General features: G+C 43.9%; 1 protein-coding gene across 1 annotated transcript in view; it reads left to right on the forward strand.

Moving 5' to 3' along the window:
- The window catches only part of LOC143291477 (BTB/POZ domain-containing protein KCTD4-like), a 22,014-nt gene extending 17,637 nt beyond the window's left edge, over positions 1 to 4,377 (forward strand). The window contains exons 3-5 of the mRNA XM_076601356.1: positions 1 to 126; positions 2,203 to 2,360; positions 2,924 to 4,377. The exon at positions 1 to 126 is cut by the window's left edge and continues 35 nt beyond it. Coding sequence (XP_076457471.1) covers positions 1 to 126; positions 2,203 to 2,360; positions 2,924 to 3,123 — 484 coding nt within the window. The 3' untranslated portion in view covers positions 3,124 to 4,377. The remainder of the gene's footprint in view (positions 127 to 2,202; positions 2,361 to 2,923) is intronic.
- Positions 4,378 to 23,459: the final 19,082 nt, after the last annotated feature.

Below are 23,459 nucleotides of genomic sequence, written 5' to 3' on the forward strand. Positions count from 1 at the left end.
CACCACTCGCTCCACCTTCCTCCGCCATCCCGCCTCCCTGCTCGCGCGCATCGCCACTGGTCACGTGCACGTGCCACGTGACGACCGGAACTTCCTCGTCATTGACCGCGACGGCAATGTGTTCAGGTATTTATATATTTAAGATATTTAAGCGTTCAACACGCATTTATTATTGTATTGTTGTTATTATTGTTAATAATATAAATATTATTATTATTATTATATTTTGCTATATCGCATAATCTCGAATCCCTGTACGCTTTCAGTGGGTCTTCCGGCACTGGGTAGATCTGTCGATTTGGTTAGTTAATTCATCAATTGGTTATTTGCTTGGTTAGTTGATTAGATTATCCTGTCCTTCATTAAGTCAGCTTCAGTTCCACTCTTGTTCTCTGGCTCTGGATAGATGTGTTGATTGATAGATTGACTTGTTGATTAATTAGATTATTCTTGGCGTGTGGGTGGTCGTGACGGCGACGTATCCTGTATTATCTGGATATATGTAGATCTGTTGATTGGTTTATTGGATTATTTTTGGAGTGTTGTGATCCTTACGACTTCAGGTCAGCTTTAGTCTTCCTCTGTTCTCTGGATAGATCTGTCGACTGGTTTATTAATTAGATTATTCTTGGCGTGTGGTGATTGTCACAAGTGACGGCAACTTGCTTTAGGTCAGCTTTAATCATCCCCTATACTGTGAACAGATATGTTAATTGGTTAATGAATTAAATTATTATTGGCGTTTGGTGATCGTGACGGCAGCATCTTTATGGCGAAGGTCAGCTTCAGTCACACTCTATTTTCTGGATAGATCTGATAAATGATTCAGAGATAACTCTTGTAGCGTCGTGATAGTGACGGAAATGTGTTCTCTATTTTCTGAGTAGATTTGTTTCTCTATTTTCTAAGTAGTCTATTTTCTGAGTAGATTTGTTTCTCTAGTTTCTGAGTAGATTTGTTTATTGGTTAATCAATCAGATCATTCTCGGGTTATGGTGATCGCGACTGTGACGTCGTTAGATCAGCTTTAGACATCCCCCAACCTCTGGACAGATCTGTTCAATGTTGAATCAGTCAGATTGTTCTTGGCAATGTGGTGATCGTGACGGCAACGTATTTTGGTCAGCTTTCCCACCACTGTTCTGGCGGGATGGCGGAGGAAGGTGAAGCGGATGGTTGTGTTGTCACTGCACGTGAATTTGTGTCGCCGTGTGCCATGTCGATCAGCTGGTCGTCACGTCGTGTGTCGCTCGATGACATGGGGGGTGCAGAGGGAGGGTGGTGGTGGTGGTGGTGGCCGTACACATACATGTCAGCGTAAAAAGGTATCAGCGTGTCACTGTTGTCAGCGGCATAGAACAGACTGGGCGGAGGGGTTGGCAAAAATAAACCAGAAAGGAGACGAATCACGCCCACTTGCATTTTTCTCCTGGTTCTGTCTGTATTCTTCGGCTTTCCTCTTGTCTCTGTTGATCTGTGACGGACACTTTCGGCGATAAACAGCAGCACTGTAGTCTTCAGCTTGTGCAACAGGGGCTGACCGGTACTTATCATTCTGAGAACGACGACAGTTTGATCGCCTCTGCCTTGGACTTTGAAAGACAGCCCTCATGTCTCGCAGCATTGCATTTAGCGTTGTTTCCAACGTCAATGGGAGTCCCTCAACAGGCATGTTGGGCTAATTCTTCATAAAAACTGCAATAATTTACTGTGCTGGAGTCGGGGCGTCTTGCCGGCTGCCAAGCAAGGGAAGCAACTCCATGGTTAGTGTGGTAGTTACCTAGTTAAATAATTCATTGAAGTAGATTACTTGATTAAATAAATAAGCGTGACGGCAACGTCTTCAGTTCAGGGCTTCAGTCATCCTATGTCCTCTGAACGTGGCAGTTAGTTCATCAATAATCAGTTGATCAGTTAATTAGCTAGCGTACGGTGCTCGTGACGGCAACGAGACAAATAAACCGAGGTCCCGTGTGCAGCAAGCACTTTGGGCAGTGGAAAAGAACCCTTGGCAAAAGCGTTGTCCTCTGCACTCAAGGCCTGACAAGAACGTTGGGTTAACGATGCTGTTAGATATCTACCTCGCTGATGTGGAGTAGTGTATTTAATGGATTTGTCCGAACGCAGTGACAACTTGAAAAAAATTTGATAATGAAACTGTTCGCTTCATAAACATCTCTCTCTCTGTCTCTCTCTCTCTAGGCACATCCTGAATTATCTCCGCACGGATCGTCTCCTCTTGCCGGACGGCTTTCGCGAGGTGGCGCTGCTGCGGGAGGAAGCGTTGTACTACGAACTTCCGGGTCTGGTGGCTGACCTGGACGGCATGCTGGAAAATAGGAGGAGGCAGATGAGGAGAGGTAGGTGTCGTCATCAACGTCATCATCATCATCATCATCATCATCTTCTTCTTCTTCTCCATCATCATCATCATCATCTTCTTCTCCATCATCATCATCATCATCATCATCTTCTTCTTCTTCTTCTTCTTCTTCTTCTTCTCCTCCTCCTCCTCCATCATCATCATCATCATCATCTTCATCTTCTTCATCATCTTCTTCTTCTTCTAAATCTACATGTTATACAGTATTATTACCCTCCCTCAAGAAGTTTGGGTTCTTTTTCCTGCTGCATGTGTATTTGTTGTTTTATCAAAGTGGATTTGCTTCCCAACAGAATTTTGCCATGGAAAACCCTTTTGTTGCCATGGGTTATGTTATGTGCGCTGTTTGTATGCTGCATACGGGACCTCTGTTTATCGTATTATTACTACTCTTACTACTACTACTACTACTGCACAAGTTCTCCAGCTTCACAAATTCCATATAACAAGTGTGTGTGTGTGTGTGTGTGTGTGTGTGTGTGTGCATGTGCGTGCGAGTGTGTATGTTTTCACGCGCACGTGTACATGTTCGTGTTGCAGGAGGAGGCAACTTTCGTGGCAGGAACAACCACCATGCCGGCATCCTGGAGACTGGTGGAAGCTCGGGCGGGGGAGGGGGCGGTGGTGGGGTTGGAGCAGGACGTAAGATGAGCGCCAGCGTGGGCGACCTTCACCTTCTTCAGGAAGAGGACGACCTGGACTTCATAGAGGACAGCTGGATAGGCGGCACCCTGCAGTGAACTGCCGCACCCCCAACCCCCATGTGACTTGTCACGTGGTTACACTGGATGACATCATGGGAGACGGTGAAGGGGCAAGGCTGAAAGTGGGCGTGGCTTAGCAGTCTGTCAGTCACGTGGTGGATATGTATGTAAAATGAAGGACAGGCTCAGATGGACGGAGGCGGGGTTTTAGATTGTCAATCACCCATGTGGGAGGGAGAAAGGATGTAGATATATAAGACTGGACTGGCTGGAGTTTGTCAACCTATTGGTTGACGCTAAGACTGGGACTGGTTTGAGGCTGAAAAGTTTTTTTTCCCCATCTGTGCAGGTGAGGAGCTGAGCAGGAGGAAAAGTGGTGGGTAGGGCTTGAACATTGTCAATCATCTGTACATAATTTTGGACGGCAAGGCTGGAAACTGGGTGTAGCAGACTGAAATGAAGCGCGGATATTCAAAGTGAAGAGGAAGTTTACAAGTGGGCGGGGCCAAGTAACAAACAAAATAAAAATCGTTGTCAGACACTTCTGTACAGATCGAGTGATCAGCTATCAGAGAGGCGGAATGAGATGGGTGGGTGGAGCTTCATACCTTGTTGTCAGTATCCTGTCACTGTCAATCTTGTCTTGTCAATCACCTGCACAGTGAAGAGCAAGGATGGAAGTGGGCTGAGCTCTAACTAAAGTTACCTGGACACTGAAAGGCAGGATGGAAGTGGGCTGAGCTTACTGCCTTGGCAACCAATCACTTGTAGCCACACATACTATCTCGGGTAATCACCTGCACAGATAAGGAAAAGAAGAAAGTGGATGGAGCTCTAACTCGATTTTGTCAGTTACCTTGACACTGAAAGGCAGGGTGTAAATGGGTTGGGCTTACTGCCTTGTCAATCAATCACCTGTAGCGCAACCTAACCTGTCAGTCACCTGTACAGGTAACTACGAGGATGAGTTGTAACTAAATTTGTCATTTCCTGTCCTTTGAAAGGCAGGATGGAGGTGGGTTGAGCTTACTGCCTTGTCAATCAGTCATACCATCTTGTCCATCGCCTGCACAGCGCGGGCAGGAAGGAAGTGGGTGGAGCTTGTTACATTTTTTTGTCAGGGGTGGAGCTTATTACATTGTCAATCACCTGTCTGTGAGCTGTGTTTGGGTGGGGCTTCTTTCGCTGCTCATTTGCCCTACAAATTCATTTGGTGAGGTGAAGGGATGTGATAAGGATGTGATAAGGATTGACGCCAGCTTTTACCACGTTGGTCATCGTAATTTATTTTCAGACTGGAGGGAATGGTGGGGTGGGGTGGGGTGGCGGGGGGGGGGGGGATCCCATTGTCATTCACATGTCAATCTGAATTGCATAATGTAAGTAGGTGGAGTTTGTAAAAAAAAAAAAAAAAAAGAAAAAAAAAAGGGGGACTCAACTCGCACGTGCATGTGAAGGGCAGGAAGCAAGCGGGTGGGGTTTACATTCTGTCAGTCACCTGTCCAAGTGATGGGCGAGACAGAAATGGGCGGGGCTTTCAGGATGCTGTTTGATTAATTAATATTTCCTGCTGTGTTTCCCAGCAGTACATGATACTGACTTCAGCAACCAAACTGACAGATTCCATCATTCTTTTTGTTTTCTTGAAATTCAATTTATCATTGTTTTTGTTTGTTTGTTTGTTTGTTTTGTTTTTTTTTTGGTTGTTTTTTGTTTGTTGTGTACTGAACTGGTACCATGATGAGAACTTTCCCACATAGAATCTTAAACTGTGCTGATAACCGCATGAATACCATTGTGTGAATGTGACTAATAGCAGAACTGCATTCTTTGTTTGAATCATTCTTAACAGGTTTTTTTTTATTTGCAAGCACAGTTTTGTGCATATTGTTGAAATGATGTATGTGAGATTGTCCGGAGTTGGATCTATCCATGCTGACAGTTGGAAATGATTTTTTTTGGTCCAGTTGTCACTGAATACTAGAAGCACGTGACAGCTTTTATGCGATATGTCAGCTCTGTAAATTAAAGGTAAATACTCCCTTTAAAGACTCCCTGTGAAATGGAATGCATTTAGAGAGGAGGGTCATGCAATCACGTCGGGCGTCAGGAATCAGGACTATTTAAAGTAGACCCTTTTCGAGCTTTCGCTTTAAAACAACTGTGTGTCTTGACAGCTGCTCAACAGCGACCCGAAAGACAGGGTTCAGGAAATGAGAGACACGGACACGGACACGGACATTCTTTATTGCCATTGACAATACTATCCTTTGAAGAAGGAAGAGAGAGAGAGGGAGAGAAAGAAAGAGAACTCAGAACTCGAGTGATTTAATGCACAAAGCCATGTGCCTATGTAAAGAGAGAGAGAGAGAGAGATAGAACTTGGATGATTTAATGAACTAGGACATATACACATGGAGAGAGAGAGAGAGAGAGAGAGCTCAGAACTAAGATGATTCAATGCATTAGGCCATAGGTCCATTTGGAGAGAGTGAGAGAAAGAGAGAGACAGACGGACAGAGAGAAAGATAGATGAGTGCATAGACTGTCCTAGTCAGCTGGTCATCATCAGAAAAACGACGTAACTGAACTGTCCACCCGCTAAAACAGAGTGACCACAATGACCGCATCGCAGTGATGGTCAGTATGGTTTCGTAACAGCATGTTACAAACTGACGTCATTAAAAAAACAACTAGAAAAGGACAGTCAATGGATTTTTTTTGTGCGTGCGTCATGACAACATTGACGTCACGACGAGAAGGCTCGTCTGTGGACCGCTGTGCGCAACGTTCAACAGGATGACGTCACGGGAAGAAGCGAAGGCGTGATAGCAGAGTTCCTTGCGTCATCAGAGCGGATCTCAGGCAACCTTTTGTTTTGTTTTTTTTTTTGAAACGTTTACACAGTGACGTCATCAAGAAGGGGGTGATCATGGACTGTGCACAACCTGCGTCAAGGAGTGACGTCATTATAAAAGTGGTCCGTCAGGGACTGAGGGTGGGTGGGGGAATATAGTACACTCACCATGACCACTGGCTAGAGAGACAAAGCAAGGCAAGGCTGAAAATAAGGCAGGGCATTATTACAAGACAAGGAAAACAAGACAAAGAGAAAGGAAGGCAAGACAGGACAAAGACAAGGCAAGACAAAGGCAAAGAGAGGAGGACACTGGCAAGGCAAGACAGGACAAAGACAAGGCAATACAATACAAGGCAACACAGGACAAGGCAAGACAGGACCAAGACAAAGGCAAAGAGAGGAGAACACTGGCAAGGCAAGACAGGACAAAGACAAGGCAATACAATACAAGGCAACACAGGACAAAGACAAGGCAAGACAGGACCAAGACAAAGGAAAAGAGAGGAGAACACTGGCAAGGCAAGACAGGACGAAGACAAGGCAATACAAGGCAACACAGGACAAAGACAAGGCAATACAAAGCAACACAGGACAAAGACAAGACAACACGGGACAAGGCAATACAATACAAGGCAACACAGGACAAAGACAAAGCAATACAAAGGAAAGGAAAGACAAGATGGCAAGGCTGAGAGAAGAGAACGCGAGGCAAGGAAAGGCAAGGCAAGGCAATACAACACAATGCAAGACAGGGACAAAGACAAGGCAAGACAGGACAGACAAAGACAAGGTAAGACAGGACAAAGACAAGGTAATACAAGGCAAGACAGGACAAAAGGCAAGGCAAGACAGGGCAGACAAAGGCAAGCAAGGACATTGGCAAGGCAAGATGGCAGACAAAGACAAGGCAATGAAAGGCAAGGAAAGACAGGACAAAGGCAAGATGATACAAGGCAAGACAGGACAAAGGCAAGGCAACACAAGGCAAGCCATGACCAACACAAAGTAATACAAGACAAAGGCAAGGCAAGTTAAGACAAAGACCAGGCAAGACAGGACAAAGGCAAGGCAAAGCATTACAAAACAAGGCAAGCCAGGACAAAGACAAGGCAATACAAGGCAAGACATGACCAAGACTAAAGTAATACAAGGCAAGGCAAGTTAGGACAAAGGCAAGGCAAGACAAGGCAGTACAAGGCAAGGCAAGGCAAGACAGGACAAAGACAAGGCAAGACATGACCAAGACTAAAATAATACAAGGCAAGGCAAGTTAGGACAAAGGCAAGGCAAGACAGGGCAGACAAGGCAAGGCAGGACAAAGACAAGGCAAGACATGACCAAGACTAAAGTAATACAAGGCAAGGCAAGTTAAGACAAAGGCAAGGCAAGACAGGACAAAGACAAGGTAATACAAGACAAGGCAAGCCACGACAAAGGCAAGGCAAGACAGGGCAGACAAAGACAAGGTAACAGAAGGCAAGTGGCCCAGCGGACTGCGCACGCCACGTCACTTGAGGTGCGCCATAAACCTAATGGACAATGCACGTCATGTCAGTTGAGACCCATCGGCGTCATTAGCACGTGCACGTCATGCGACCGAGTGACGTCATAAGACCAGTGGACTGTAAAAACAAGCGCGTCACCCCCGAGTGACGTCAGCCTTTTTGCGTCATGTCACCACCACCACTGACAGCGTCCCACTCAGTCTGTCCTGCTCTCAGCGTGCGTGGATGTGAAATGACTACAGACCTCCTCAAGTTTGGACATCAACTCTTTGTCTGGTCACAGTGCTGAGTTTTCGGGAAGAGGGAGGAGGGTAGGGGAGGGGGAGGATGAGAGTAGAAGGAGGAGGAGGGAGGGGGCATGGGAAGAGTGGAAGGGTGGGTGGGGGGGGGGTGGGGGGGGGGGTGGAGTAACCACTTATTTCGCTGACAAAATGAAGAGTAGAAATCACCAAGAACCACAAAAAAAAAAAGAGAGATCATAACTCACACTGTGGTTCAGTTGTGGAACGATAAATCGGTCAGATTTCCGAACAGCGTGGGAGCAAGGACACATCCTTGTTTCACTCCAACTTTGATGATGATGATGATGAAGGAAACTTAAAAAAAAAAAAAAAATCATTTATTCAACAACATCAACCAAGCCCCCCACCCCCTGCTCCCCCCAAAAAGCAACCTCGACGCTTTCTTTACGGATGTGGTTGGCGTGGGTAATATTTTGTCTTAAAAAAACAAAAACGAGAAGAAAATGAAGGCAAGTGAGAGAGAGGGAGAGGGAGAGGGATGTCTGCATGGAGTCAGGACCGGGTGACCAGTACAGGACTCCAAAACGGCCACAAATTATCATTATTATTATTATTATTATTACTGTTGTTGTTATTATTATTATTATTATTATTATTATTATTATTATTATTATTATTATTATTATTATTATTATTATTATTATTATTATTATTATTGTTGTTGTTGTTGTTGTTAATATTATCTTCCACCACCTCCTTCTTCCCCTTGTTGTTGTTATTATCATCATCATCATTATGATGGTTATGGTGATGATGATGATGATGATGATTGTTGTTCTTGTTGTTGTTACTATAATTATTATTATTGTTGTTGTTGTTGTTGAGTCGTTTTTCAATTATTTCCCTTCCACGCATCTTTCACCTCACTGTATTTTTTATTTTTTTTTAATGAAATCACTTGTTTGTTTATTTTGCCTATTGTATTCCATTCTATGTTACTTAATGTTTTACCTAAGGCTAGGCTGGGCCCTGAAAGCCTGATCAGTTGGGTATTCTTGTGAAGTTCAGGCATCAGCTTCTCCCTTTAACCCTTTCACCGCCAGTCAATTTTGAATGTAAAATTCCCTTGTACAATAAACACAGAAAATATGGTGTCTAAGAACAGCTGGGGATTCCCCCTGTGATGTGTAGAATATGTGGCCTATCCTACCACCGAACATAAAGAGCAGTAGGTTCATGGATAACAGACCCATGATCTGGTCACCCTTCAGTGACGTGGGTCCTCTACCTAGCTGCCGCATAAATGCGAGTTTGGCAGTGAAAGGGTTAATTGTAAAAAAAAAGAATATTATTTTTTCATTTTTACTACCATTTTTTTTACAGCAGATGTGGTGTATAACGTATTTGGATCAGTCAGAATGCTTGAGCCCCCTTGAAACTGAAACTCCCTTGAAACTGAAACTGAAACTGTGACACAGTGTGTGTGTGTGTGTGTGTGTGTGTGTGTGTGTGTGTGTGTGATTTTTTTTTACCGTTCAGGCAAAGGAAGGTGTCAAAGTGTAGTCTTTTGAGATGAGGTCATTTTTGTCAGAGGTTGTTGGACAAGAAATCAGAAGATGGAGATTCAGTTGGTGAGTGGCTCTCCCATGGATGTTTTGTTGTTGTTGTTGTTGTTGTTGTTTGTGTGTGTGTGTGTGTGTGTGTGTGTGTGCGAACGCCCTCGCACATGCATGTATGTATATCATAGATATACACAATAATCATGTACCCTTTTTCCCTTGTTGTGATGGGGTATCTGACGCTCTGGACAAATAGAACAATACATATCAGTGTGTGTGTGTGTGTGTGTGTGTGTGTGTGTGCGTGTGCGCGCTTAGAGTTGACTTCATCAAGATTTTGCGCCTTATAAATATTATTATTATTATTAGTAGTAGTAGTATTTTTATGTATTTATCTATTATTTTTTATTATTTTATTTTATCTTATTTTTATTTATTCAGCGTGTATGGATTTGACCCAACGCAGTGACGCCTCCTTGAGCTACTGATACTGATACTCTTCCTCCCCCGCCCGGCCCCCAACTGCCCCCCCCGCCCCCCCAAAAAAAATGTCCATTTTGTAACGAACAGAGAAAGGAACACCAGACGAAGACACCTCTAGGCAGACACCAAGAAGATAGGGCTTTTTACCTCTAGAGCCAGACAGAGAGAGACAGAGGCACGGGATTTTTGGGTCTTTATGGAGTGATGGCCAAGAGGTAACGCGTCCGTCTAGGAAGCGAGAGAATCTGATCGCGCTGGTTCGAATCATGGCTCAGCCGCCGATATTTTCTCCCCCTCCACTAGACCTTGAGTGGTGGGTCTGGACGCTAGTCATTCGGATGAGACGATAAACCGAGGTCCCGTGTGCAGCATGCACTTAGCGCAACCCACGGCAACAAAAGGGTTGTTCCTGGCCAAATTCTGTAGAAAAATCCGCTTCGATAGGAAAAACAAATAAAACTGCACGCAGGACAAAATACTCCCCCCCCAAAAATGGGTGGCGCTATAGTGTAGCGACGCGCTCTCCCTGAGGAGAGCAGCCCGAATTTCACACAGAGAAATCTGTTGTGATAAAAAGAAATACAAATACAAATACAAAATACAAATGTAGACGGTCTCTTGTTGATGGCTTACACCTCAAGAAAAGCCTTAAAGTAAGTCATTCTTAACCAGTGCAGAAGAGGTGCACATTAGTATGTGCTTATCTCTCTCTCCCCAAGTACTGATTGAATAGTTTGCACAAAACGTGCAAGAGAGAGAGGGAGGGAGGGAGGAGGAGGAGGGGGAGGGGGTGTTTTCTTGCTTGGAGAAGGTGGGGGTGGGTTGTGGGAGAGGGGCGTGGGGGGGGGGGGAGGGGTGTTTCTTTATGACGACCACTGTTCAGTATGTATGTGCTTTTATTTCACCTGATAAAAAATTAATTAATACAAGCTTCGCTGACCTCTGGTGATGTGCGTATCTTTAGGCTTTCTTCTGGCTCTTAGGACTCGTGGACACTGTTTATAAATGAAGTTTTTTTTTCTGTTTTGGACTTTTTTCTGCTATAATTATTGTTTATAAATGTTTTTTTTATCCCATGCTGTATTGTTTATAAATGAAGTTGTTTCTGTTTAAAAAGTTTTTTTTCTGCTTTGTGTTATGTTGTTGGATAAATGAAGTTGTTTCTGTTTAAAAAAAAGAAGATGTTTTTATTTTCTGCTGTATTGTTTATAAATGAAGTTGTTTCTGTTTAAAAAAAAGTTTTTTTTTTCTGCTATGTTGTTGGATAAATGAAGTTTTTTTGTTTTTGTTTTTTTTAAAAAAAAAAGAAGATGTTTTTATTTTCTGCTATATTGTTTATAAATGAAGTTGTTTCTGTTTAAAAAGTTTTTTTTCTGCTTTGTGTTATGTTGTTGGATAAATGAAGTTGTTTCTGTTTAAAAAAAAGAAGATGTTTTTATTTTCTGCTGTATTGTTTATAAATGAAGTTGTTTCTGTTTAAAAAAAAGGTTTTTTTTTCTGCTATGTTGTTGAGAAATGAAGTTGTTTCTGTTTCATTTATTTTTCAGAAATATTTCATCACTGATAGCAAGCGCACGCAGTCATACTAAATAATAATTTTGTGTGTGTGTGTGTGTGTGTGTGTGTGCTTTTGTCAGCTGTGAAACTTTTGAATAGAACAGTGATTAGGTTTTGTTTGATATGAAACGGGATGGGTGATGTGGGGGGTGGAGGTTTCTTTTCTTTTCTTTTCTTTGTTTTTTTTTCTCACTCCATGGACAGCATTTTTTTTTGGACAGTTTTCTTGCTGTTTGTGTGTGGAGTGGAGGGGGTGGCATGTGTGTGTGTTTGGTTTAACCATCTGCTCGTGAACTTTGATGAGCCTTGTCGGAAAGATAAGGTGCCTTTTTTTTTGGGGGGGGGGGGGGGGGGGGGAGAAATACGATTATGACATTATGACGATAATGTTATTAATCTTTTTTTACACTCGAACTGTACAACCTTCAGTTTTTTATAATGTCATTTATTTCCTTCATAGTGATTTGCATAACACTTCCTCCTTCTCACCTCTTTATATAGAGTATTGTTTATATAATATTATTTTCCATTGAATATGGGATATAATCATATTGATTATAGCATATTGGGTTTTTTTTCTACCTCTTTCGCACTGACAGCGCAACACTTTATTGATCAGTTCTGTCAGTTCATGAAATATTGTCCTGAGGTCTAGTCACTCTTGAGATGAATGGCGCTTCTGTCTTCCTTAAAGTTATGAAATTCTGTCGCTTCATTGTGACAGTATATATATATATATATATATATATATATTCTTTCTTCCATGAAATATTGTCCCCCCCCACCCCCCCTGACCCCCCTCCTTGCCCTTCCGTGTCCCAGCACTGACTGTAAGACAGTTCATTTATTTCCTTTTGAACTGTGGGATTTTGTCCCCTCCCCCATTCCCCCCTTTTTCGCCCTTGTTGCATTGACTGTATATCAGTTGTTTCCCTTTCTGGCCAAATCTGTTGGTGTCAAGGGGTGGGTGATGATGATGACTACGACGACGACGATGATGATGATGATGATGACGACGACGATGATGATATGGGTTCTTATACAGCGCCTGTCCTTGGTCAGAGACCAAGCTCTAAGCTCTTCACGAACACGGAGTCATTTTGCACTTCAGTCTGCCTACCTGGGTAGAGCCGACTGACAGGTGACTTTGGGCGCCCATCATTCGTTTCCTGTGTCATTCAGTCAGGTTTGAGCCACGCAGACACTGTCACAGACACTGACTCTGACACTGACAGGTGACTTTGGGCGCCCATCATTCGTTTCCTGTGTCATTCAGTCAGGTTTGAGCCACGCAGACACTGTCACAGACACTGACTCTGACACTGACAGGTGACTTTGGGCGCCCATCATTCGTTTCCTGTGTCATTCAGTCAGGTTTGAGCCACACAGACACTGACACAGACACAGACACTGACTCTGACACTGACAGGTGACTTTGGGCGCCCATCATTCGTTTCCTGTGTCATTCAGTCAGGTTTCAGCCACACAGACACTGACACAGACACTGACACAGACACTGACAGGTGACTTTGGGCGCCCATCATTCGTTTCCTGTGTCATTCAGTCAGGTTTCAGCCACACAGACACTGACACAGACACTGACACACACACGGCATGGTGTTGTGTCCTCACTTCCCCAGGGTGTGAACATGTACCTGATTCTGGATGGGGAAGGTTTAAAAAAAAAAAAAAGTGGAAGGAGAGGTTTGCGCCCCGCCTTCCTATGCCTAGCCTTTGTCACAGTGGACATGAATTCAGTTATGTCTGTAAAAAGGTTGAAGGATCGTTGAAAAACGTGTTTTTTTAATTATTTTAATTTTTTTTAAATTTTTATTTTATCAAACCGTTTTATAATGATTGATTTTAACACTGCGTCTGATGTTGATTCGGTTTCGTGTTGTTGAAGAGTCCTCGGCATTTGTTCAGGCATTGTTTATTCTCTCTTATCCTCACTCCTCCCCCCACCCTCTCATAATTATATGGAAGGTGGTGGAGTGATGGCCTAGAGGTAACGCGTCCGCCTTGGAAGCGAGAGAATCTGAGCGCGCTGGTTCGAATCACGGCTCTGCCGCTGATATTTTCTCCCCCTCCCCTAGACCTTGAGTGGTTGGTCTGGACGCTATAGTCATTCGGTTGAGACGATAAACCGAGGTCCCGTGTGCAGCATGCACTTAGCGCACGTTAAAGGACCCACGGCAACAAAAGGGTTGTTCCTGGCAAAATTCTGTGGAAAAATCCGCTGCGACAGAAGAAAAAAAAAGAAAAGAAAAAGAGTGGCGCTGTAGTGTAGCGACGCGTTCTCCCTGGGGAGAGAAGCCTGAATTTCACACAGAGAAATATGTTGTGATAAAAGAAACACACACACACACACACACACACATATAAATATATATATATATATGTGCGTGTGTGTGGGGGGGGGGGAGGGAAAGGGTTATAACAGTTGCTTTTTTATTTTATTTTATATTTCATTCTCGTTGTAGAGTTACCATCCATCATTGTAAAAGTGGAGGTGTGGGGAGTAGCGTGGTGGGGGTGGGGGTGGGGGTTCTGTCTGTGTATACATTTTATCTGGCTTGTCAGTACTGTCTGTTACCACGACCATAAAAACCTGGAAAACCCGTGGCTGTTCTGACTGCTCCAGTACTGGAAACTTGTCATTTGAAGTGGAACAGGTTTAATTTATTTATTTTTTCTTTTGCTGACGTTACAGTGTGTGTGTGTGTGTGTGTGTGTGTGTGTGTGTGTGTGTGTGTGTGTGACGCTGGAATGGTATCACAGCCTGTCGTTAATGCTGAAATAATCATCGGTGATGTTTACTGCTCTGATAACATGATCGTCTATAATTAGAATTATGCTGCTTTTGGCTTGTGGCCAGAAAAAAAAAAGAAATGTGGTGTATTGAGTCAAATGAGAAATGCCCACAAAGAGAGAATGGATACAACCAGCGGCAACAAAGCTACAGCTAGCAATTAATGCATTTTTGTTCCCACCCCCACCCCCCTCCTTTATATAAACACCACTGGAGTGAGTCGAAGGCCGAATCATCGCTGTGTTCTTCACTCCGACAAAATGGTGAACTTGTCGCTGCGCTTCTGTATTATTTACTCATGGCTTCTTGTGTTAAAAAAAAACAACCTGCCTTCTGTTTGGTTGGAAGATCGGTTCAAATCTTGTGCTGTCATTTGTTTTCGATACTGATTTATTTTATTTTATTTTTAAACCATGCCACGTGTACTGCTTTTTGGAATGCATCAGATATTTCCTTTTCGCTTTCGGATGAAATGGGGGGGAGGGGGGGGGGGGGGGGGGGGGAGAATCCCGCGCTTTCAGCTGTGTTGTGGTGTAAACACGCGTCACTTCCTGTGATGGCCAGGTTTCCGGTTCCGGTGTTTTGGTGTGGCTTTCTTGTGATGTTCGGGGAGGCAGGGGGGGGACGATGGGGTGGGGGGTGGAGGGGGCTGGGGGTCGGAGGAGGGGAGGCGGTGTGTGTGTGTTGGGGGTGCGAGGGAGGGGGAGGGGGGGGGGGGGGGGGGACATCCGCGTATGTCAATGTCTTGACAGTCCATCGGTTTCGATTCGATGATGACAGCTTGCAAAGCTAAGCTCATCTGTTGTGTGGAGTCGTAGGTTGCCAGCGGGCTGTGGAGTCCCATTTCTCGAACGGCATGGTCGTTCACAGTACGGTGGGGGTCAGGGGAACTGTCCTTGTTCAATATGTCTTATCATATCATCATTGTATGGCATTGTATTAAGGCCTGGAGTTCTGGACTTGACGGTGCTCACTGATGATGAATATAGCCAGCACGCTGTTAATGCACTCACTGCTTGCTATTGCTGAACAGCACAAGTAACTCGTCCGTTCATATCGCCTGGTATTTCGTTTTTGTGTTCAACGATGACGTCTACTCGCATATCATAATTATTATGACTTATTGAGCAGACCATGATTATTGGTAGTTTTTATTTGTGTTCGACGACTTGATGATGTCTGCTTGCTTCTCGTATGACGTCTTAAGTAGACCATGACATCATTAGTATCATCACGTTTTTTCTGAGATGACGTTAACTTGACCTGACGACATTCTTGTAATGACGTATTTCTGACTGACAGTTTTTTTTTCCTTCGAATTGTAATTTATTTCTGACTTCTGACTGGTCATGCTTGTCCATTTTTTTTTTTTTTTTACGATGTCATTTATTCTATGCTGGCGAGGGATTTTTTCTTTATCTATTTCTTTATTTGATTAAAGGTGGATGGTTATTATCTTTTTTTTTCTCAAATGTATAAATTGTGTACATATATACAAGTGAGTTTCGACGAAATTTTTATCAGGAAATACTTTGGAACAAATTTTCACAGACATATCATTTCTTTCGTGTTAAAGAAATCATCTTATTTGCTCTGAGAGTATATGATATATATACATTTTTTTTTCTTTTGAAAAATAAAACGCATGTTATCTTCATGTTTAAAGCGGGTATACCTAATGTTCTGCAACTTAACTGTATTGGAAGACATTTTCTTTTCTGTCGATATAGATTTTTTTTGATTTTTTTTTAAAAGAATTTTGCTGTCAGTCGTTGAGTTTATTCAAACATATCTTTGCCCCCCCCCTTTTTTTTTCTTTTCAAATGCACGTTGAAATGACAATGAAGTACATTCCATATCGTTCGTAATCAGGGGATAGTTCCTTTCAAATGTTTTTATCATTTTTACATTTTATTTATTTTTTTTAATCTTTGTTTTGTCTTCATGTGCCTGTGTCACTAGTCCGCAATAAAAAGACAAACGTGATGGTCATCTTTTTTTTTTTTTTTGACATTGTGTGGTGATTGTGTGGCTTATTTTCTTCTTCTTCGTTTGTGGACTGCCGCGACTCCCACGTTCACTCGTATGCACACGAGTGGGCTTTTACGTGTATGACCGTTTTTACCCCGCCATGCAGGCAGCCATACTCCGCTTTTCGGGAGCGTGCATGTTGGGTATGTTCTTGTTTCCATAACCCACCAAACGCTGACATGGATTACAGGATCTTTAACGTGCGTATTTGATCTTCTGCTTGCATATACACACGAAAGGGTTGTTCAGGCACTAGCAGGTCTGCACATACGTATGTTGACCCGGGAGATCGGAAAAAATCTCCACCCTTTACCCACCAGGCGCCGTCACCGAGATTCGAACCTGGGACCCTCAGACTGAAAGTCCGTCGTGGTGCTTGTTATTTCCTGGGGTGTTTTGTCGTGGTCATTCTCAAGCTTGTTGGGCCGTGTGTGTGTGTGTGTGTGTGTGTGTGTGTGTGTTGTGTGTGTGTGCGTGCGTGCGTGTGTGAGACAGAGCGGGAGTGACGAGTTAATACTGATGGATAAAAAGCGCACAGAGCGGGGTGGAGGGGTAGGGGTGAGGGGAGAGGAGGGGAAACACCGAAAAAACTGATGCAAGGGAAAATACTCATCACATATTCTGCCAGGATCAATTTAGCATCATTTACGTCCCTTGATTCACGTCGCCCTCTGCACTGTGATGGCTGCGGCAATTTATATCCCTTCCACCCCCCCACCCCCAACCCCCCACATTTTTTTTTTCTTTCTGATACATAACTCTTACTGCCGTGGCTTTAAGTAAAAGGTTCCTGTCCTCTTTCCTTTGCTTCAACAAGTAACTTTTCTTTTTAATAATTAAGTCTAAGAAGCAGTATATAGTACATACAACATCAGTTCAATCCTAGATCGTCTTTGCATCACACAGCACCTCACCATACTCTGTGTAAGGTTTAGTGACTAAATTGACACGCATCTTAAATCTCACAATAATTCCTTTAAAAAAGAAAAAAAAGAAAAGAAAAAAAAAAAGAAGAAAAAGAAAAAAAGAAAGAAAATAGGAAAACGAAACATGCGAGAATTGAACCCAGAACTCTTAATATGATCCCCGTCGGACGAGAACGCACAAGGCCACTACCTTTCATTACCCAAAGTACCCCCGAAAACGGAGTACGACTGCCTAAATGACATATAAAAGTCCAATTGTACGCACGAGGGAACGTCGGATTTGCAGCCCACAAACGCAGAAGAAGAAGAAGAAGTAGAAGAAGAAGCAGAAGAAGTAGAAGTGGTAGAAGAAGAAGCAGAAGAAGTAGAAGTAGTAGTATAAGAAGAAGAAGTAAAGAAGTAGTAGTAGTAGTAGTAGAAGAAGAAGACTGACGACCTAAAGTGCATACATAAAAAAAAAGTAAAATGATGATAGTAATTATTCCTGTTATAGGTATTGCATATCCAATAGCCATACGAAAGTGTACCTGTAGCATTCATCTATTTTTTTTGTTCTTGCTATTTTGTAATTCTTGCTGTTGCTACAGCTGCAGCTATTTTTGTTGCTGCTATTGTTGTTGTTGCTGCTATTGTTGTTGTTGCTACTTCTGCTAATGTTGTCTCTGCTGTTACTTTTGCTGCTACTGACAAACCTATTTTAGAAAAAAGAAAAAGAAAAAAGAAAAAGAAAAAGGAAAAACATTGGAAGAACAATCACAGAACACACGTTGTAAATCTCTCACACTTTAATAAATGTAAAAAAATACAATAGTCTTTACGATTTGGGAACAGCAATGTTAAACTGCAACACAGAAAAAAACAACGGAATCGGTTACACACACACACACACACACACAAGAGCGCGCGCGCGCGCACACACACACACACACACGAACACGCGCAAACACACACACACACACACACAACGACAGAATAGTGACTGAAAACAATAAAAGCAACATCAACAACAACAGCAACACACACACAGAGTTAAAGCAACAGACTAGTGAAGGATAAACAAGTGCGCGTGCACAACTCTGACGTCAATTTGGAAATGACGTAAATCAGCATGACGAAACTAGGCCTGACCAAGCGGTGAGAAAAAAAGAAAGCTTTGACATCAAACATTTCAGTGACAGCAAACCTTTATATTTAGCACTGACAGAAGCCTGGAAGTGAATACACGGTCGTGTGTGTGCGTGCGCGCGTGTGTGTGTGTGTGCGTGTGTGTGTGCCCGTGTGTTCCTCAGTGTGTGTGTGTGTGTGTGTGTGTGTGTGTGTGTGTGTGTAAACCTCTATGTGGACGTGCTCCCCCCCAAAAAAAAACACAAACAAACAAACAAAAAAACATCCACTATTGATATAAATGCCGCTGTCCCCCCCACCCCCATATCCTGCATATATATATATATATATATATATATATATATATATATATATATATATATATAGGGAGAGAAACACAGCAGACAAATGTCAACACAAATAACACCATAATTATGACACACACATTGATAACATAAAATTACGTTCAAACATACATCACTGACCAAAGGTATACAGTACGTACCTTCACAATCACGTAACATTTAACTATTCTCCCAAAACTATCTGACCAGTTCGATTTCTAAAGCATAACTTGATCAGGCAGCTGCGATTCTCAAAGCAGACTCGATATGGCGAAAATAAATCGTCTCACACCACTTAAGAACGGGAACTATATTGCTTATATACATACACACAGCGCTGGGTCTACTCTTGTGAGTGACCATATGGCCAGTGATCTGCAATGGACAGTTTCCTGTGCCAAGACTGTTATTTTTTTTTTTTGAAACTGCGACAAATTGTTCCACTGAGATGAACAACGGAGGGTGGTGTATGAACAGACTGACACAGGGCAGAACAGAAAATATGATGGAATATCAATCAATGTTGATATGATTATGTGAATAATATCAGGTATAGACACAAAAAAAGAAAGAGAGTCGAAGAAGAAGAAGAAGAAGAAGAAGAGAGAGACAGAGAGAGAGAGAGAAGGCAGACAGACAGACATAGACACACACAAACACAGAGACACGCAGGCACACACACACACACACGTACCCACGCGCGCGCGTGCGCTTGCGCGTACAGAGAATAAGCCAATCAGCGGTCAGAGAGCGAAACACCCAGAAAAAACACACATACACACACACACACACACAACACGAACATTCACTAACACAAAAAAACGGGGAACAAACACGGTTATTTTCAGCCAGTCTTTCACCGCCCCCCGAGAGAGAGAGAGAGAGAGAGAGACGGACAAGGGAGGTCAGCAGTGTCCGCTTCTGTGCAGCGATTCAGCCAAGTTGTCTCCCCTCTCCTTGTGGACGCGGACATGGAGAGGGGTGGAATAATGGACGAGGTGGATGACAAAGGTGGAGGAACAGAGGGGGGGAAAGGAGGAGAGCAGGGGCGGTGGGGGGTGGGGGGGGGGTGGGGGGGGACGGGGGGAGGGAGTGTAAGGATACGAAAAAGAGAGCCGTTAGTGGTCACCAAAAGCCTTTTACAGTCACCGGGGCAATAAATTCGCCATCAATGTGTCTCTTTCTACTTCTTCTGGCAGAATGGTTACGACGCTCAGCTGCCAATATACAGAGAAGTCTGTGAAATGTGTGGGTTCTTCTTCTTCTGCGTTCACTCGTATGCACACGAGTGGGCTTTTACGTGTATGACCGTTTTTACCCCGCCATATAGGCAGCCATACTCCGTTTTCGGGGGTGTGCATGCCGTGGTGGGTATGTTCTTGTTTCCATAACCCACCGAACGCTGATATGGATTACAGGATCTTTAACGTGCGTATTTGATCTTCTGCTTGCATATACACACGAAGGGGGTTCAGGCACTAGCAGGTCTGCACATATGTTGACCTGGGAGATCGTAAAAGATCTCCACCCTTTACCCACCAGGCGCCGTCACCGTGATTCGAACCCGGGACCCTCAGATTGAAAGTCCAACGCTTTAACCACTCGGCTATTGCGCCCGTCATGTGTGGGTTCGAATCCCGCTCTCGCCCTTCAGTTCAGATCTTCCCAAGTTTGACTGGAAAAAATCAAACTGAGCGTCTTGTCAGTCGGATGAGACGATAAAACCCGAGGTCCCGTGTCAGGGCAGCACGCACTTGGCGCACTGAAAAAAAAAAGAAAAGAAAAGAAAAAAAAAAGAACCCATGGCAACGAGAGTGTTGTCCTCTGGCAAAATTGTGTTAACTCTCTCCATACGAACGGCGAAAGAGACGACGTTAACAGCGTTTCACCCCAATTACCATCATCAAAATATTGCAAGCGGAAGGCTCTTATACTGAAGAGGTGAATGTTGACAAAGAATACCACAATTCTGACGACGGAAGCTAAAGGTTGGGTCATTCAGACACCCACTGGACATCCGAGGGGTCTGTGTAGAGGAGAAGAGAGGACTGGCCGTACTGAGTGAGTTAAAGAAATCCACTGTCATAGGTACACAGATAAATAAGCATGCCACTCAAGGCCTGACTAAGCGCGTTGGGGGTATGGAACTGGTTAGTTTCAGTTTCAGTTTCAGTAGCTCAAGGAGGCGTCACTGCGTTCGGACAAATCCATATACGCTACACCACATCTGCCAAGCAGATGCCTGACGAGCAGCGTAACCCAACGCGCTTTGTCAGGCCTTGAGAAAAAATAAATAAAATAAAATAAATAAATAATAATAAATAAATAAATAATAATAATGAAAATAAAATAAATAAATAGATAAATAAATAAATAAGATAAATAAATAAAAAAGACAACAATAATGATAAATAAGCAACTGGTTAGGCATCTGCCTAGCAAATGTCACAGTGGTGGAAGGTATACAGATTTGTCCGAACGCAGTGACGCCTCCTTGAGAAACTGAAACTGAAACTCACTGTGTCTTCTTCTTCTTTTTCGTTCAGTAATGCAGTGCCCCCCCCCCCTCCCTCTCCCATCCTCCCCCCCCTCCCCACGACCAAACCAGCTTTCGGAAACAGTGACAGTGACAGTGATAGTGACAGTGATAGTGACCAAACTTATTCAAAATCGCAGTTCAAAGCTGACCACAAAAATCAGTACAATGATCTATACCATTGTCATCTGCTTTCATGGATGTATAGGTGTTGTGTGTGTGTGTGTGTGTGTGTGTGTGTACGTGTGCGTTCGTGCGTGTGTGAGTGTGGGATTGTTCCCAAAAGCCAACTAGCCCCCCCCCCCCCCCCCCCCCCCCCCTCCCCCCAAGGCTGCAGCACTAAGTGCCAGTGCAATCTGGTCTCCTAGTTTGAGAGTTATGATCCTTCACAAAAGACTAAGCTGTCAATGACTTTCCCACTGCATTGCAGAAACCATTGATCATACAGCTCTCACTTTGCTGTTGGTCCAGCTGTAAACTGATGTCAGTCCTGTGATATGAACTGACTGCGCGTTGGGTTCATGTTGTTTAGTATTTCAATCTGTTGTTTAGTATCTTTATATATATATATATATATATATATATATATACACACATATATATATATATATATATATATATATATCACAACAGATTTCTCTGTGTGAAATTCGGGCTGCTCTCCCCAGCGAGAGCGCGTCGCTACACTACAGCGCCACCCATTTTTTTGTATTTTTTCCTGCGTGCAGTTTTATTTGTTTTTCCTATCGAAGTGGACTTTTCTACAAAATTTTGCCAGGGACAACCCTTTTGTTGCCGTGGGTTCTTTTACGTGCGCTAAGTGCATGTTGCACACGGGACCTCGGTTTATCGTCTCATCCGAATGACTAGCGTCCAGACCACCATTCAAGGTCTAGTGGAGGGGGAGAAAATATCGGCGGCTGAGCCGTGATTCGAACCAGCGCGCTCAGATTCTCTCGCTTCCTATGCGGACGCGTTACCTCTAGGCCATCACTCCACTATCTTGCCGAAAACATCTCACTTCCATGACCGCCATGGCTTGAATTCTCCTTTCTTCTTCATCTTCTTCGTTCGTTGGCTGCAACTCCCACGTGTCACTGGTATGTACACGAGAGGGCTTTTACGTGTATGACCGTTTTTTTTTATAATTATTATTATTTTTTTTAACCCCGCCATGTTAGGCAGCCATACTCCGCTTTCGGGGGTGTGCATGCTGGGTATCTTCTTGTGTCCATAATCCACCGAACGCTGACATGGATTACAGGATCTTTAACGTGCGTATTTGATCTTCTGCTTGCCGTATACACAACACGAAATGGGTTCAGGCACTGAGCAGGTCTGCACATAGGTTGACCTGGGAGATCGGAAAAAAAATCCCTCCACCCGTTGCCGAGATTCGAACCCCGGACCGTCAGATTGAAAGTCCAACGCTTTAACCACTCGGCTATTGCGCCCGTCGAATTCTCCTTTCCATGCCCGGCCATGAGGGCCCATTGTCTCGCATGAAAACAGGAAGACGGAAAATACCAGTGCTCGCTCGTAGGAGTCTGATCTTGTGTTTCACGGTCAGTGGTGACGTCAGTTGCTATCCTTCGACGTGATACAGGTTTCGGTCTGGACAGTTCTGAGCTCTACCTTTGTATTTATTTGTATTTGTATTTCTTTTTATCACAACAGATTTCTCTGTGTGAAATTCGGGCTGCTCTCCCTCAAGGAGAGAGCGCGTCGCTACACTACAGCGCCATCCATTTTTTGTTGTTGTATTATTTTCCTGCGTGCATTTAAAAAAAAAAATTGTTTTTCCTATCGAAGTGGATTTTTCTACAGAATTTTGCCAGGAACAACCCTTTTGTTGCCGTGGGTGCTTTTACGTGCGCTAAGTGCTTGCTGCACACGGGACCTCGGTTTATAGTCTCATCCGAGTGACCAGCTTCCAAACCACCCACTCAGGGTCAAGTTGAGGGGGAGAAAATATCGGCGGCTGAGCCGTGATTCGAACCAGCGCGCTCAGATTCTCCGGGGGCTCGCTTCCTTAGGCGAACGCGTTACCTCTAGGCCATCACTCCACATTTGGTGCTAAACACCTTGAGAGGATCCTTCATTGCTGTGAGGATGGAGGAGGAGGAGGAGGAGGAGGAGGAGGAGGAGGAGGAGGAAACCCCAGGCAGGAGAACTGTAGGAGAACACGGTTCCTTGCTTCTGTTCATGGACAGTTATAACAGTGGGTGGTGGTGTGTGTGTGTGTGGGGGGGGGGGGGGGGGGAAGGGGGAAGGGGGGGGAGTGGGGTCGGGGTGTGGAGGTGTGTGTGGGTGTGTGTGTGTGTGTGTGGGGGGGGGGTCGGGGTGTGGAGGTGTGTGTGTGTGGGGGTGTGGGGGGTCGGGGTGTGGAGGTGGGTGTGTGTGTGTGTGTGGG

The sequence above is a fragment of the Babylonia areolata genome, chromosome 17 (assembly GCF_041734735.1).
Source record: "Babylonia areolata isolate BAREFJ2019XMU chromosome 17, ASM4173473v1, whole genome shotgun sequence".
Classification (NCBI taxonomy): domain Eukaryota; kingdom Metazoa; phylum Mollusca; class Gastropoda; order Neogastropoda; family Buccinidae; genus Babylonia; species Babylonia areolata.